The sequence below is a fragment of the Poecilia mexicana genome, unplaced genomic scaffold, assembly GCF_051168715.1.
Source record: "Poecilia mexicana isolate PSO_F unplaced genomic scaffold, ASM5116871v1 scaffold_5, whole genome shotgun sequence".
Lineage (NCBI taxonomy): Eukaryota > Metazoa > Chordata > Actinopteri > Cyprinodontiformes > Poeciliidae > Poecilia > Poecilia mexicana.
Genome location: NW_028263374.1, coordinates 20,063,622 through 20,080,882, shown reverse-complemented (window position 1 = coordinate 20,080,882; position 17,261 = coordinate 20,063,622). Strand labels below are relative to the sequence as shown.

The 17,261-nt window shown below is 37.3% G+C and overlaps 1 protein-coding gene across 4 annotated transcripts in view; it reads left to right on the top strand.

The window, feature by feature from the left end:
• The window catches only part of atg7 (ATG7 autophagy related 7 homolog (S. cerevisiae)), a 69,320-nt gene that overhangs the window by 16,274 nt on the left and 35,785 nt on the right, over positions 1-17,261 (top strand). For all 4 annotated transcript variants that reach the window (XR_015762874.1, XM_088005716.1, XM_088005715.1 and 1 more), the window contains exons 13-17: positions 24-218; positions 2,277-2,522; positions 4,159-4,274; positions 8,483-8,558; positions 15,677-15,757. Coding sequence is in view for 3 of the 4 variants with exons in the window: in XM_088005716.1 (XP_087861842.1) it covers positions 24-218; positions 2,277-2,522; positions 4,159-4,274; positions 8,483-8,558; positions 15,677-15,757 (714 nt within the window). In the remaining variant the exon portion in view is untranslated. The remainder of the gene's footprint in view (positions 1-23; positions 219-2,276; positions 2,523-4,158; positions 4,275-8,482; positions 8,559-15,676; positions 15,758-17,261) is intronic.

Here is a 17,261-nt window from a genome sequence, read left to right as displayed (position 1 = left end):
TCCGCTTTCATTTCCTCTTTCAGAGCGCCGAGGGCTACAATATGAGCATCCCAATGCCTGGCCACCCAGTGAATTTCTCTCAGGCTACGCTTTCCCAGGCCCAGAAAGATGTGGTGCAGCTGGAGAAGCTCATTTCAGAACACGATGTGGTGTTTTTGCTCATGGACACAAGGGAGAGCCGCTGGCTGCCCACTGTTATAGCTGCCAGCAAGAGAAAGGTAAGAAAGGAACAGTACAGCATGTGAAATGAACTCACACCAGTGGCTTCGGGTTGAAGTTCAGGAGCAATTAAAGTTCACTTTCATTTTACATACGCACAATGACTGACATAATGACACGCAGCGTCAAAGTGGACACCTGCAGTGGAGCACACTGAGCAAATTATCATAATGCTTTGTGAGGCTTTTTGGCCACTTTTAACTCATTAGTGCGTATTGTACATTTGATGGGTGGCTCTCTTCCACCACCGTTGTCACAGGAAACAGCTGTTTACAGCACAAAGGTCTGACGAAGGGTTTTCCATATTACACAGTATAGAAAGCCTTTTACTATAAGAATTTACAATGGCTGTATGTCAGCAATGGCTCTTAAAATATAAAACACCACTTGTTGTGAACATGCTATGAAAAATACATGTGAACGCCTGTGTGAATTACCTTGGATTGACAATAAACCTATTCTAATTTGTGCGAAATGCAACGTTGTAATTTCCTGGTTTGGTTGCAGCATTTCTATAATCAAGTTACGCAGTAATTAATCAGGGTTTGTGACCATTACTTGCAGTATATAGATAGAGATCTTAGAAGAACAAAGGAAATTGTTGCAGTGACAGTCATTATTTTGCTTTTATTTACTTAACACCGAAGTGTGACTCTTACTATTATTTACTATTACTGCTATTATTATTATTTACTATCATAAATCAGTTCTATTGAGCATACAGCCAGGAACTTGTGTTGCTCCTCCTATTTTGCTGCACAGTGAAGTGTTTACTTTGCTGATTAGTTTTTTTTAATGGATGGCTCAGCTGAGCAGTCACTGGGTCTTTTGTGAGATGAGGCTGCTTTTTTAAATCAGCTCTTGATATTAGAGGAGTGCACATTATGAAGCATTGCTTATGTTAACTAAGTTGACTAATATGCTACTTTTCTCTAGTGTTTGTGTTTTAGATGACACTAAAAACCAGATTATTGTAGTCAAAATTGGAGAGCACAGAAACGGAAAGCATTCATGCAATGATAAATTCATGAAGTTAACAGACTGAGTTGAAGTTAGAGAAGTAAACTAATGAGGTGAAGAAGAGTCCTGAGTCACTGATTCCATGCACACCACCATCCATTTATTATTTTTGTTATTATTTGGAAGTAAGCAAAGCTTTAGAGTTGACAGAGCTGACTTTCTTAAACTTAGAGACCACTATATCAAAGAGTTGTTTTGGTTGCCTTCAATTTTTAATTTGTGCGGGTTTAAACTAAAATATCTGCAGATTGAAAATGACTAAATAGAAAAATTTATTTCAATATCTTTTTACACAATTGATCTGTTTTTTTTTTTTCTTATTGCAAAGCTTTGGCCAAGACATTATGAACTGTCATAACACCGGAGTGAAAACAAAAGGACATTTAAAATGTGAAGGCTGCAGATCGGTGGGCAGTCATAGTAGAAATAAAGGATGTCCTCTGTCAGCTGCATTGTTCTGATGAATAAAGGATCTGATTTTCGCCACGCACCACAGATTAGAGCAGAAATTGGAATTTGTTTCCTAATATTAAATAAATATATTAGAAGCATTACCTAGAAATTATGCAAAACCAAAGGCCATGTCATGCATTGATTTATGTTGACTCCGTTTGGCTGCCCTTATCACTCCTCCTAGGAATCATCTGTTAGTCATCAGATGTTTTTTTTTTTTTTTATTATTATGCCTGTACAGAACTTGATTGTGCTTATTTGTCCTCAGAGATTCAACCAAGTACATCCATCTTCAAATCAAATGAGGCACTGAATTTTCACACAAGCCAGAAATAACATATGTATATGTCATCAATAACTTTTTTTTTTTACCAACTTGGACAATATATGTCAAAGAAAAAGTAACACAACTAATCCTTTTTTCAAATGCTTCCCTGACTTTCACAAGGTTTTCAATAGATAAGAAACAAGCTTTTTTTAATCTATTTTTTCAAATTCTAATACACGGTATTTGTGTAAAATGTTCTTGTGTTTAATGAAAAAAAGACTTCTGAATAACCACATCATCATCTTTCTCTCCTCAGCTCGTGGTGAATGCTGCTTTGGGCTTCGACACGTTCGTTGTAATGCGGCATGGTCTAAAGAAACCTCCCGTCAGTCAAAGTGTTCCCACGGCTACGGACTCCTCTACTTCCTGTTCCTCTGCTTCCTCATCATCTTCCACTCCGGCCGGAGCTGCACCCGGTGTCCCAGGATCCTCTCTGTTCTCCAACATCCCAGGGCACAAGTTGGGCTGCTACTTCTGCAATGATGTTGTCGCTCCAGGAGACGTGAGAAAAGCTCTTAACATCCATACAACCACCTCATAAAACACACATTCTGCAGCAGTGCACACGGTGTCTTGGAAAACTGGTCACACCTCTTGGATCTTTTCCCATGTTGTCATGTAATAACCACAAACTTCAATGTATTCAGTTAGAGTTTTATGCGATAGACCAACACAACCAAAATGGCATATAGGCCAAACAGTATTGCTGATATTGTTTGGTTTACATGCTTCATCCTGAATATGCAAACAGCATCACTGCAGCATCAACTGGCGGTGGTTTTCTTGGACCACCACCAGGAGAGGTGGTCAGGTTTTATAGCAAGATGACATAATTCCAGGGAAAATCCAGAAGAAAGCCTTTTAGAAGCTGCATAAAGCTTAAAACTTGGATGGAGGTTTGTCTTCCAGCAGGACATTAACCCTAAACAAACAGCCAGAGCTCTGGTGAAATGATTTCGATCAAAGTGCATTCATGTGTTATAAGTAACACAATTGCAGTCGTTCTGATAACCCTTTGTATTCCAGCAGCAACATACTTAGGAGAATTATTTATAATTATTTATTTTTACAACTCTATTATAAATCTGCTGGGGGCAGAAAAGACAGATTGAATATTTTTAAACCAAACTGATCCAGTCCAGTAACTAGTTTCAGTGCTGATTATTTTTTGCAGTTTCTACATAAGAGTTTCTTTTTGCCCATCTAATTGTTTCCGCTTGCTTTAAAGAAAAATCACACATTTATTACGAACGTTTTGGCATAACGTGGACCTAACTCAACTTATACACTTCAGAAAAATCTTACTTTTTCCATCACCCACATCCTGCTTTTGTCCTCTGACAGCCTTTATTTTTCACCCTTTTGTCTTTTTTTTTTACCCTCCCTCATTACCTTTTCACGTGAGTATTGTTTGAGCTGCGTTCATCAGTTATGAAAGGTCAAAGCCATTTTCTAGAAACCTGCTTTATTCTGCCTCGACTTCTACGAATACCGCCCCCCAATCACAGATTATAGTAATATTATCATCAGAATTAGAGCCAACAGGCTGCTTTCACTGAAATTTACATGTAGAAGAGTTTCAGTTTTGGGGAATGAATAGGGAAAAAAATGTTAATAATGTATTGCTGATACAAGTCGCTTTTGTTTTGTAGACTTCTGGCTGTTATTACAAATATCTCATTACAGTGACACCGATCAGCCTTCATAAGGAAATGAAACGAGCCTCTGGACTCTAACAAGTTTTCCTTTCCATCTGTTGCTGATCAACAGCGTTTATAGCACAATTACTATTTGATAAAGTGCAATTTTTGCAGACACTAATGGCTCATCTTTCCGTCTATTGACTGGAGAGATGACCCTGCAGTCAATGAGAGGGACAAGCTAATGGTGCCGTTTATAAAAACATGGTTGCATCAATAAAAGCCTACTGAGATGGAAATGCAACAGCGCCTGCCAATGCGTCTCAACAGCTTGTGATCCTGATTTTGCCCTCGGTACTTTCAGACATGAGCGTCATGCAAAGGCGATTTTCTTCTACTTAAAAGCCATTTCCACTGGTGCTGTTATTTCACTGAATGTGTCAGGCTTTATTTAAAATGATTGAGTTAGTGTTTTCGTTCTCTGTTTTTTGCGAATAGTCGACCAGGGATCGGACCTTGGATCAGCAGTGCACCGTCAGCAGACCAGGCCTTGCCATGATCGCTGGAGCTTTGGCTGTGGAGCTGATGGTGTCCATCCTGCAGCACAGTGAAGGGTACGTGTCCCCAACATTATTCTGAGTGACTTGGTCACTTAGTTCTCTAATGGAAATATTTTTGTTAAAAAAATGACCTTTAGCATCAGCCGATACGCAAAACAGATGATCAGTAAATTCTAGAATTTAAATTATTACAAGATTATCTCTATTTAGTTATACATTCATATGACCTTATATGTGTTTTCTGAACTAAAAATACATATCAAATCATAATAGTGTTGGTTTACAGATAGAAAAAAATGGTTAATGCAGTTAAAGCGCTGTACACTATGCCACTTTCACCTAGTTGCACTTTCTAATGTGCACACATTTACACACTGATACACAGATTGGTGACTTCGGATTAAGTCTTTTTCTCAGGGGCAGATCAACATGTGACAGGGAGAAACTAAACTCCAGTCCAAAATCTTCTGATTGCAAAAAGTCAACTCTCCCCACTGAGCTGCAGTCGCCCCATGGCAGTGCTCATTTTTAATGCTTTGATAAAACAAAAAACTTCTCAGAATTTGACTTGCTGTTCGTGGTTAGAGCCAATCAGCTTTGTGTGTTTCAGGTTCTCGTGCCCTCATTTGTGTAAATCAGAAATAAATCTGTTGCGGTTCAGATTTAGACTTCAAAGAAGAATAAACATTGGCTCATAATGTTCATCAGGTTACATTTATTTTTGGGTTATTTGATTTTGTTTAAGGCTTTGTGTAAATATCTCTCAAGTCTTTGTAAATGAAATGATCAATATATTTATGTTTCTTATGGTTTTTATCTTATATCAAAGTCTGCCCTGCTGTATACAGTGATGGACCGAAACAGTTTATGCTGCAGCTTTGTGATACAGAAAATCTACAGCATCCAAAGCTTCTCCTTAGTAAGCCATTAAACCTGCTTTGTAGTGCAGGTCAATGATGTCCTGATACAGGTCAATGATGTCCTGATATGCTGTCATCAAGCGGTCGATCACCCTCTCACTGAGCTGTCCTTTGGGAAGCTCCCAGATGGCTACTCTTGTTTCTATTCATGAAGCAAATCAGTAATTTCACTTGAGGGTTTTCATCCCATTCTTCCCATTTGAGGGATGCATTTTTCTTCCATCTTCTCACTAAACACCATGATACAGAGAAATAAGAATCTGTTCTTTTGCTTCTAATATCCTTTACATCTGAATGTGAGGTGAATGACGCACTTTTCAAGGAATTGCACAGATTACTGCCCGAGGAAGCAGCCCTTAGCACCAGCAGCCGTTTGAATTTGAAGTGAACTTTGATGACGTTGTCTTATTGATGGAGGAGCGCTACAGTTGATGTTTTACTGCGCTGCAGTCATTTTGTGTCACTACTGTTTTACATTTTTTGCCCCCTTTTGACACCAAGGTTCAGTGAACTCTTAAGTTCTCTTTGTGATCTGTGGTTGCTTGATATTTTCTGCACCTAGTTCGTCGTTTTTGCAAAACGTTGAAGGAGATGCTTTCCTGCCTATCGAGTGTGTAGTCATGTGCACTGGTGTGTCTCTGTAAAAGAATAGAGTTGTGCAAGTGTGTGTTTGTGCTAAAGAGGCCACTTGCTGGGCCTGAGGGGATGGCTATTTTATCTTAGAGTGTTTTGAAATACAGTATGCAGTTATGCAGCTGCTCTTTCCTTCTAGAATGAAAAGCTTCAAGAGCAAAGACCAGAATGAGTTTTCTTGTGCTGTCTTTGCTGTTAGGGGTGTCTTGCTTCAGTCTTCCCAATAAGATCTACTTCTTTTAAGTTGGCACTCAATGCATGTTCTTTTTGTTGCGTTTTAACCCGCTCATTTTGTGCTTTTATCCCCAGAAGTCCCCAATAGCGCATATTTATTTCTCAGTTCCGAGACGCACATAATTGGCACGTAGGTATTCAAGCAGTTTGACAGACACTGACTTTGTAAAACCACTGTCAACTCAGTGTGAAATGTGAAATGTTGATAATTGTTGTTCGCATGAAGAAAAGTTTTTTTCAAACTGGTTAGGTTTACTCGTAGTCATGGAGCTCATACAAAAGCTCAAGTGTTCCTTCTGTCTGCATTTGAGATCTGAAAGCACAAATAAGCTCAGTGTCTTTTTGTGCTCATGCCAAGTTTGAATTATGTGTTGCTTTGTATTTGGCCAACATCTCAGAAGTGCAAAAAGCTACCATGGAAAAGCATGTTGGGCTGAAAGAGGAACACCCATACAGTTAAAACCAGATGTTTACATAAATTGACTGAAAAGAAACATAACCTTACTTTTAGAGTTTTTTTTTCTTGCATTTTTCAAAGTTTACGTACAGTTTACATAGGAGAATTTCCTTTTAGTCCACACAATGCTCTTCTTTTATGATCCCTTCTATTTTGTGAAGTACACCAGTTCCTATCAAAGCAAAAAAAAAAAAAAAAAAAAAAAAAACCCACAATATTGATTTGAAATCTCATTCTTCACAGCTCCTTCTCCATGGGTGTGGCTTGGATCTTCCCCAATCAGCCCGGCCAGATTTGTATATATTTGGAGATGCTGAGTGTTTTTTAGAACCCCCTTTGGGGTGGTACAAGCCAAACTCTGGGTATTGCTCACAAGTCGTATGATTGTCAGCATATAGCATTGTTGATTTACTTCAACAGCAGCATCTCAATCACCACTTTAGATCTGCAACTAGACCGTAAGTGTTGGATCATATCAGTTGTGGTGGAAGGATGCCTACATAGTCAACTGGACACAGAACGCATTCACGACACGCAGACGCTTCCCCCACGTTGTTCCTGCCCACGTTCACGCCCACTTAGTGAGGAACACAAGGCCAATGGAAACACACCCATCTTGGCTAGAACTGGACCTGATATTAACCGGCTAGAGACTTGACAATGAAGAAGGGGCTCTGAGGTGATGTTCTTAGGCTTGTAAGCTTCAAGCACTTCAAGTTTACTTTCTTCAAAATGTATCTCTTTTTACTGCAGCTCATTTCCAAACGGTAATCAAGCTTTCTTTCTATGTTGCTTTCTGAGTAAAAGCTTCTTCCTTGCTGAGTGGGCTTCCAGTGTGGGTTTTTTGTCACTTTGCAGATTGACACTCTTTTAAAGGCTTCTGACGGCATCTTGACAATCTGTTTTTGCTTTTGTTCTGGATTTTGATTTGCACATCTTGAAATTGCACCTAAAGATCAACCAGACTTGTAGAGGCTCACATTTCTCTTCTTGATTTTTTTTTTTTTGCTGATTTCTCATGTCACACAAGGAAGCAGTGTGTTTGTGGTGTTGCCTTAAGATACAGCCATGAGTGGGCCTCCATTTAACTAAAACTCTGTGAATTAACCAATCAAATGCTTAATGGCGTCATCATCTGAGACTTACCAAATTTTTAAAACGTTAACTTAGTGTATGTAAATTTCTGATTTTGATGAACATAAGCAAAGCCTGGCATTTAGCAAAATTTGTTAGTAATATTTTATGTTAACAGTGACATTTTTATACAGTGTATGTAAACATCTGGTTTCAATTGTGTGTGTACTTTTTTAATTTATGTTCTGATGGATTGTTCAAAATCAAATATTTCAGCCAAAAACTAATATTTTATATCCCTTTCTGGTGGCTGGGAGCAGTAGGGGGCCCCGCTGCATTGCGATAAGGTCACTGGGCAACATGATTTAAAAAAAAAAAATCAAAAACAACAAACAGGTAATGGATTATATAGGGCACCCTGCTTGCAGCTTATAGCTCATCTTCATGGACGACTGACACACAGACGTTTGCTTTGCCTTTTCAAAAGTTCAGTTTTATTTAGAAGTTTGTAAATATGAAAACACAAATGTTTGGTCACTGGATCTGACTTTCTTTGTAAAACAAACAAAAAAACAAACATAACTCTGAAAGCAGTTGTTTGAAAATTGTCTCAAAGATCTGTTACAAATAATACTGTTTTTTATTTATTTCTTTGAAATCCCTTCACTTAAAAGTGTATTGCTTTACTTTTGAACTGTCATTTAAATATTTGAAGTTGAATTTGAATGGATTAAGCTCACAATTTAGACAATGGTTTTGTGAAATCAACGATGCATTCAGTATTCTTCTATGTTTTCATAATTTTCTTCCACAGCCATTGGAGTTTCTGAGCTCAATGATTTTCTGTTATTCAGAGTTTATTGAGTGTTTTTAAGCTTTATTTCAGGGAAAGTTTAAGATTTATGAAAACACATAAGCTTACTGAGGGTATTTTCTATTTTTAGGGGCTATGCAGTGGCCAGCAGCAGTGACGACAGAATGAACGAGCCTCCCACGTCTCTCGGTCTTGTGCCTCATCAGGTTAGAGACGCACAAACCCACTCACACTCATCCACTTTGTTACTAAGAGAGAGCTCTACTTTGAACAGGATGGACACATGTACAATATCCTTAATTAGACAAGGTGTAAAAGTGGAATAACATAATAAAATCGTTTATTTGTCCCTGTGTGGGTAAATCCAGCAGCAAAGTGGCATGCAAATGGAAACCACAAAGATGCACAGAAATAATGGCAACAATAGTTCAGATAAAATGGAGAATGTACAGTAAGATCCAAAATACAAGAACATGTCACAGTTTTAAATAAACTGCAGATACAGAATTTAAGAAATGCTGGAAATGTATTAAGATACTGTAAAAACTGAATAAACCAAGAGCGACCCGAATTAATTATTTGAACAAGTTTGCTGAAGAAGACAAGTACGCGCATCATGAACTTGCATCCCTGAACAACGTCGGCTGAAAACTGTAGCAATAAACTTTTTCACTCATTCTAAGCGTCAATGTTATTCATTTTGTTTCTTTTAATTATATATGTCAATTGTTCTTTGGCAATACAATAAAATATTGCAGATTTCTGTATATGTACACAGGGCCAACATTTAATGCAGCTCAAATGCAAATATACACCCACATCATTATTTAGTTCAATGCTATTTACATGCTGTGTTTAGCTGTGAATAAGATTCTGACATATTTCTAACTGGGCATTTGACTCTTCTTGGAAGAGCCATTAAAGCTCTTTTAAAAACAACAACAACAACAACAACAAAAAAATCCATGAAAATGTAAACAAATCACTAACAACCTAAAATGAATTTGACATTTTGAGGCCATGATGAGTGTCTATAAACGCCACACTACAAGTGTATGCAACAGTGAGAGTTTAACAATAATGAGACAAACTTTTTGTTCTTGATTATAAAATCTGTGAAGTTGTGCAACGTATTTCAAAGTCATATTAACCTGTATATGACTTTGAAATACCGGTTCAAACAGCTGAATAAAGCAGCTGTTCGAATGCATCATCAAAGGGCCAAAATTAAGATGAAAAATGCACACCTGATATGAATGTGTATAGATGTTGTTGAAGAAGTCAAAAATACTCAATAAAAAAATTAAAACAGACTTTATTTTAGAAATAATTTATATTTATGAAGTTTTGACCTGTTTGCGTGACATACATATATATCAGTGTGTTTAAAATAAGAAGCAATTATCTTGTTACGTTTTCAAATGAAAAAGCTTTAATCTGCACTGAATAAAACGAGAGACTGAATGGTGGTGAAACTTGCTCTGTTCAGTTGAAACAGCATATTTCCCTTAACATAACATCTTAATTAAAGCAGCATGTTTCAATGTGGTACTCATTAGCACACTCACATTTGCCGACCCTCATTATATTTTAACATCTTTCGCTCCTCACAATGGACACAACTTTGTGTTGGATCGTTTCAATGGTTAGTTAAAATGTTATAAATAGAAAGATCAAACACGACTCGAGATCATTAATGAGCCGACTCCTGGTGCCTCAAAGCCACCATGATTAAGACACGGAAGCCCATTTACTGACAGTGAAAGAGATTTTACTATGATGTACAGCCTTCGGCGCCACATCTAAAGCTACTTAGGCTTCGCACCGCGGGGAGCAGAACCTTTTCTCTATCTGCTCCCCAACTCTGAAACCTTCAGACATTCACAAAATTTACTCTCCCTACTTTCAAATCACAACCGAAAGCTCATCTGTTCCCATTAGGCTTTTTTTTTTTTGGTAATCTCTTTGTTTTGTTTTGTTTTTGTTTTTTCTATAAAATTGTTTTTCAGATTATTCAGGAATAGATTTTTTTTTGTCTTATAATATGTCCTTTTGTGTCCTGAAAGATGAAAAAAAGCATTATTTTTATTATCATTAGTTGTTTTTTAATGAAAATTTTAAGTATCTGTCAATGTGCCAAATTAAAGTTACATCATGGTTAAAAATTTACTAAATTGAAATAAGACTTGATAAAATATGCTATTTCCAATACTTAGTCCTTTTACTGTGGTACTTTTCATTCATATGTTTATTCATGAGATTAACTAAAAAAAGCAAACAAATCACAAAAAACACCTCTTATAAATGCCTCTTATAAAAATACCTTTTTTTATTAACCAAATGTTGCATCCTGGCAGTATTTTTGTAGTTGTCATATAATACACTTGGAAATTGTGCTGAGACTGTGATTCAGTATTTTATGTAACTGTACTGTAAAATGAGCCCAAACCACCAAATTTGAAGAAATGAGTCTTTGTGCACATGTCTTCAAATTATTTTTCAAAAATGTTACAGAACTCATTTTGTCTTGTCTCGTGTTTTATTTTATTTTATTTTATTTCAACTGTGCAATGTTGTAAGTCTGAATAATGCTGTTCTTTTAGGAGAGAAAAGCCTTTCCAATGGCAGCCTTGCTATATTGGCAATAATTGAACATCATCATTTACAATCACCAATATCTAAAGGGCGCGAGTAAGGATTTAATGTACATCACCTGAATTTACAAGAGTTCCTGCAGGCTGAGGTTTATCTGAACACAGTTTGTCCTTCATGTGGTTAGCCATTGTGTCTCCGAGTCTGAGCCAGGAGAGGATTTTGAAGTAAAAACTACTTCTAAACTTGGTTTGTATTATTGTCAAGTCTTTGCTTCAACCTTGGCTCTAATACCAAAATTTTTCCCTCTTTCTAGCACGAGAGTGTCAATATTGATTTAGTTTCATACATATTGATGGCTGTTGAGGTGGCGCTCTTAATGAACGAGATTGAAGATCAAGGGAAGGACATTTAGAGTGACTGTGCTTGTCAGACAGAATATACACACACATGCTCTTGTTTCCCTCTGGTCTGTTCAGATATGTTATAAACTTGGTGGCTTTTATTTTGTGTTTCCAGTGTTAAAACTCCACGTGAGTTTAATTTTAAATGCACAATATTTTATATTGGTGCTTATCAGGTAGTTTTTATTTCAGATTTAGTCTTAAAACAATACATAGTTAAACAAAACAAACTAATAGCTCTCTTATTAATTAGAAGGAGCTTGAAAATTGGCTGAAATCATAATTAAATACTCAATACTGAGCCACTAAATATGGAGATTGGATGATTTGGTGCCATCCAAACTATGTTCTTGGCTAACTGAGTGCTGCGTCTCACCACCTCCATTTGTATCATCATCATTATTCATCATCCTGGGAATATCAATCCCTGCCATTTGCTTTGACACCTTTGCTGCTCAGGGTTTTTCTGCCAAATAACCCAAAGGAAAGTGGCTTGCAAATGTGACTGTCTATGTGTGTGCAGATAGAGATGATTATTATCAAAAAGAAGAGGTGCCAAAAAAAATATGCCTGGGAGCGTCGCTGAGTAATCCTTGAATATTAGAATATGTATTAAGCATGACAAATGGTGAATATTCAGACTGAGGCCGTTTATTCTTTTTTTCTGTGGTGCCACAGTGACAGCTTGTGGCGGTTTTAGAAATTAAACGCTGTTTATCTCAAATATTTTTTGTTCAGTTTTCCTTTTACAGCTTATCATTTTTTTTGCCACCGGTAGTTTAGAGCTTATTTAAGTACCAGGTAACTTTTTAGCAACTGCAACTTACTTTCAAATTTTGTTTTTCATCATGAATATTGCTTCCCATGCGGGGGAAAAGCTTTCTCGCTTTTTCTGATAAGCGAGAAAGCTGTTAAGAAATGGGCTTAAAAAACAGACGGAGCCCCAATAAATGTGTCGTTTGTAACGTATGAGGAAAGTAATATCCCAGTTTTGTGCTGTTTTGTTCAATCAGGACTTCATATCTACTGGAAATGTGATTTCTGAATCATGATACCTGTCCAGTAACTGCTACTCCACAATATTTAAATCAGACAGACGGGCAAAAATAATTTAACTGAAAATATGTTTAAAGAAAGCAGATTAAATCTGATTGGAGCTGAGAAAGCCATTCTCAGTAGTAAGACAATTAATTATCTGCAAGCTAATGCTTAGTTAGCTGGGAGAGTTGAATCTCTCCCAGCTGATGAACAGAACTGATTAAAAATGTAGTTTAACTCTCAATATCTGTCGCTCCCACACTAGTAATTGAGGTTAATTACTAATCAATATTTTTGTCTAGTTTCCTTAATTGAATATTTTTTATATTGATAAAAAGGTAGAAATCCAAATTTTTCTTTAAATTTATGTTTTATGAACTACGTAAATAAGGCATTTCTGTCCCCAAATGCCTTAGTTATTATAGCATCTTGCTAAATTATTCATACCTTTTGAACTTTTTTGCATATCAAGGTTTCCCCCAGAAAACTTGCTAAGCCCGGTGGTTGGGTGCTAGGGCAGTCATTCATCCAGCGGCCCGTCATGTTTTTGAGTTAAAAAATATAAAGTTAACAGGAAATTTGAAAATACCATTTGATAATTACGTGTTATTGACAGACTGGGAGACTAATATCTGAACACCAACTATAAAGCCTTGCTTAGCCTGGTGGGGGCACAAGTAAAGCCTGGTGGCCCGCCAGGCTTATAATATCTGAACACCAACTATAAAGCCTTGCTTAGCCTGGTGGGGGCACAAGTAAAGCCTGGTGGCCCGCCAGGCTTATAATACATTGAGGGAAACCCTGCATATTATAAAGATATAACCTCAAACTTCAAGGGATTATTATGATTCTATGTCATAGACCAAGGCAAAGTAGCATATTTTGTGAAGAAGGTTTTTAAATAAAAAAAACTTTTAACATTTTACAGTACAATCCAGTGCAATAAATGACCCTAAAAGTAATCTGATTAGTGAATGTCTCCAGTTTAGTCTATGTTTTATCCGGCTGTTCTGTGAAGATCTCAGATGTTTGTTGGAGAATAAGCAGCATAATGAAGAACGAGTAATGCATCACTCTAACCAGAGATGACACTGAACATAGGGTCAGCTTCTAAAACTTTCTAAGCTCTGAACATCTCATGGAACATCTTTCAATACGTTATGCATAAGTGGAACAAGTTCAAATTCAAACTTATAACTTATAAGTATGCTGAAGCCTGCTTTACCAAAACATTCCTACTGCTTTGACCTTTTTAGACAGATTATAGCAGAGTAGCCAGGTGTCTGTACTCCACCTTCCGTCATGCAGTGGATGTGTGTCCAGTATCTGTGAAGGCTCTGCAGGTTTACATATTTTAATTCTTATCCCACCCACCCATCACTCTGACTCACTTGTCCGCTCACCCTTTCATCATTTATGGACTTGTTTGCTCTGCGAGCTCGCCTCTTACATTAATACTGGATTCAGTGACTGTTATTGCAGTCAAATTGACAGTCCTACAATCTTTTTTTTGTCATTGCTAATTGTCACTGAATATGTCTTTGCAATACAAATGACTAGAAATGAATAGATGCAAAGGACAAGAAATGAATAATAATTAAAAAAAATTCAAGAAGGAGACTGTTGTTCAAATGTGATAACCTGATGTTTCTTCTTTATGTATCATACCAGTGATAATCACCAGTATAATACTGGCACAGATAGCACAGATTTTAAGATGTACCTCTTAATATTATTCACTTCAGTTTAGTTGAATAGAATTTTCTCCATTAGTGGATTCAAAAGGGGATAAATTGGACTTCAGTCTCTCATTTAAACAGTTTGAACATTTTTCATTCTTCTGTTTGATTTGGATGCTTGTTAATTTTTTTTTCTTTTTGTTGTCCTTGAATTTCATGATTGCTGCATGCTTAGCAGCATTTGCTTAGACAAGAAGGAAAGGAAAGCAGAAAAGAGAAGCAGGCTCAGACATATTTACAGCAGAGAAGCAGAATGTGTAGGTTATGTCTTTGATATTTAAAAAGCATAACATAAACAGTCCAAGATCAAAATATGCGCACATGCATTGGTTTATCTTTATATACTGTTTTAATAAAAGTTATTGGTGTATATTATTATTAGGCAGATATAACCTGAATAAGCCATTCTACAGTAGCAATTTGTCCTTCCAAGCCAAAGTCTGTCTTTGACATCTGTTTCTGTCACCAAGCAGCAACTGGAAATGCATCTTTTATGTTATCCTGGAGGAATTTTGGCCTGATCTCCAGAACTATTTTATTGCAGTCAGATTTGAGGGATAAAATCATGCAACATCACTTCATATGTATTTAAATAGGAACTTTGACTAGACTGTTCATCACTGTTCCACATCCATTGTGTTATTTTTAGTCCACAGTTGCATTTACCTTGAAATGGCGCCACCTATTTAACTACAGCTCCTCCTTACAGCTGCAGTCTCCAGCCAAGCTCATAGTAGAGAAAAGTTAACACAATACCAAAATTATTTATTAATAATCTAATTTCTAATTCAAATTAATTTTTTTTACCAATTTATCATAAAAATCCATGTATAGAACAAAAAAAAAAAACTAATTGTTGTCCACACTCCACTTGAATTGTCTTGTATTTTTGTTCTTTGATTGCTATAAATGTTTTTGTTTTTTTCAAAACTTATCAATCACATTAAGAACGCAAAACTTTAATTTCAGTAGAGACAAAAGTAATTGTAATTTTGACATTTTCTCTGACTGTCAGATGTATGAAGATCCCATTCCAAACAAATACAACCAGGGATGCTCAAAGGCTCCTGACGCTTACTATGCTAACTCGATTAAACGGGTCGATTTACAGCGCAGAAGAGATTGGTTTTAATTGTTTGTAATAAAAGTATTTAATCTCTTCTCATTTTTGTGAATTACATTTACACCATTGGAAGCTGCTATGCTTTGCAGTGTAAAAAAGATACAAATTGGGTGAAAAAAGATTATAGAAAATAGTACACTAAAAAGACTGCTGCTACTTATCTTTCCGCCACCAGAGGGAGCTCTCTTCCTTGCTGTAAAACACAAAAAACACATTCTCAAAGTTTTTATATCAAGTCTGTTTTCACTTCATTGTATCATTGTTTTATTTTAATTGTAAGAAATATAAGGAGGGGGGTGTTATTCCCAGATTCGAACATTTATTACTTTTTTTAGCTCATCATCCAAAACTTAATTTTTCTCACATTTATCCCATGTGCCTCGTTTAGATGACTTGACTGTGTGTGTTTTCCCCCCCCTATTCTACAGATCCGAGGCTTTCTGTCCAGGTTTGACAACGTGCTGCCTGCCAGCCTGGCCTTCGACAAATGCACTGCCTGCTCACCCGTTGTAAGTGGCACTGTTGGGATTTTTCTTCTGTTGCTCAAATTGTAAGGTTATTAAACGTGGCTTTGTTTTGGAAAAAAACAAAAAAACAACAACTGAATTGTAGATGCAAAGATCCTGATATTTTTATCAGGTCACATTTTGTTACTATGGGACGACACTGTTTTGAAACACAAATTGCAGTCGTAGCAAAAATTGGAGGGGATTCCCAGCTCTCCCATTTCCACATTGTTAAGTCAGTGTAGCTGTGTTGAAATGTTGTTCCTTGAGGAATACTAAAGAGACGCACACAGGAAAGCTGGTAAAACCATCTGGTAACAATCAGGCAGCAGTTGCTCACTGATGTCAGAAAGTGTCGTACGCTCCCACCACTGCTGTGTGTGTATTTGTGAGTGTGTAGGAGTGAATGTGTGTAGATGGGTTGTAGAAGACTACAGATAGTCTAAATCTGCCAAATAGGGGTGGGAAAATTTCTCTGTGCTTTTTTACTGCTTTACCATTGGTCTGTGTGGTTAGTTGTAAAAACGTGCGAGAGTTCTGCAGGAGGAATGGACAATTTAGAGACGGGGACAGTTTGGAAAAAAGTCAGGAGAGAGTGATGGGTGGTGGCGGTGAGGTTGTTACAAGCAGAGGAAATGTAGTACTGAAAAAGGGTGTTGTGATGAGTAGAGGGCTGGTTCGCCTCTTTCTCTCCCCCAATCTCAATGCGCTCTTTGTGTCGATAAAGAGGTCATAAAGCCCCAGATCTATCACTTTCATGTGAAGACAGAGAGAAGCTAAGAGATGGAGGGGGGGCAGGGATTTGGCTCGCTTCAGCTCCAAAACTTTTCTCCACCTACGCCTAGTGAAAAAAAAAAAAAAAAAAGAAAAGGATGGCGTTCCAGCCTATCTTAAGGTGTCATGTTTCTGTCTGTGTGACTGATGAGATTATTTGGTCTGCACAGAGCTGCTCATATGGTCTGATAGGGTTTGGGTAGAGACTATAGGCAGGAATAATGGACATAAGTAAGACAGGACAGATCTTTTGGTAAGGCGGTAAAATATGTTTTAATCCCACCCACACATCTTCAGCCTCTCTGTTTTGCATTTGCTTATCTGCCTTTTCACTCTTTTCTTTTCAGCCTACTCCAGTTTCACTTCTCCTTCTTCCCCCTTTTCCTCGCTTCCTGCTCTTCCTCCCCCATATCTCTCCTCTCTTTTGTGTGCCCCTGTGTCCATATATCGGTGTGCTCCCTTTAATGGCGTTGGTGAGAGTGTGTGCGTTGGTCTTTGTGTTCACTTTGGATTTGTGTGTGTATTTCTGCTGCAGTCAGCTGTGTGCTGCCAGGTCACTATGGAAACAAAACAATTCAGCCTCTGTCTGGGCTGGAGCGGTTCCTGTAGAGTTGGGGCTTTTCATTCTGTTTGTGTGTGTGTGTGTGCATGTGTGTGTGTTTTCTAACTCTTGTGGGGCTGGAAGCCAATAAAACTACAAGCCAAAGAGTAAATCACAGCTGACGTGGCATTG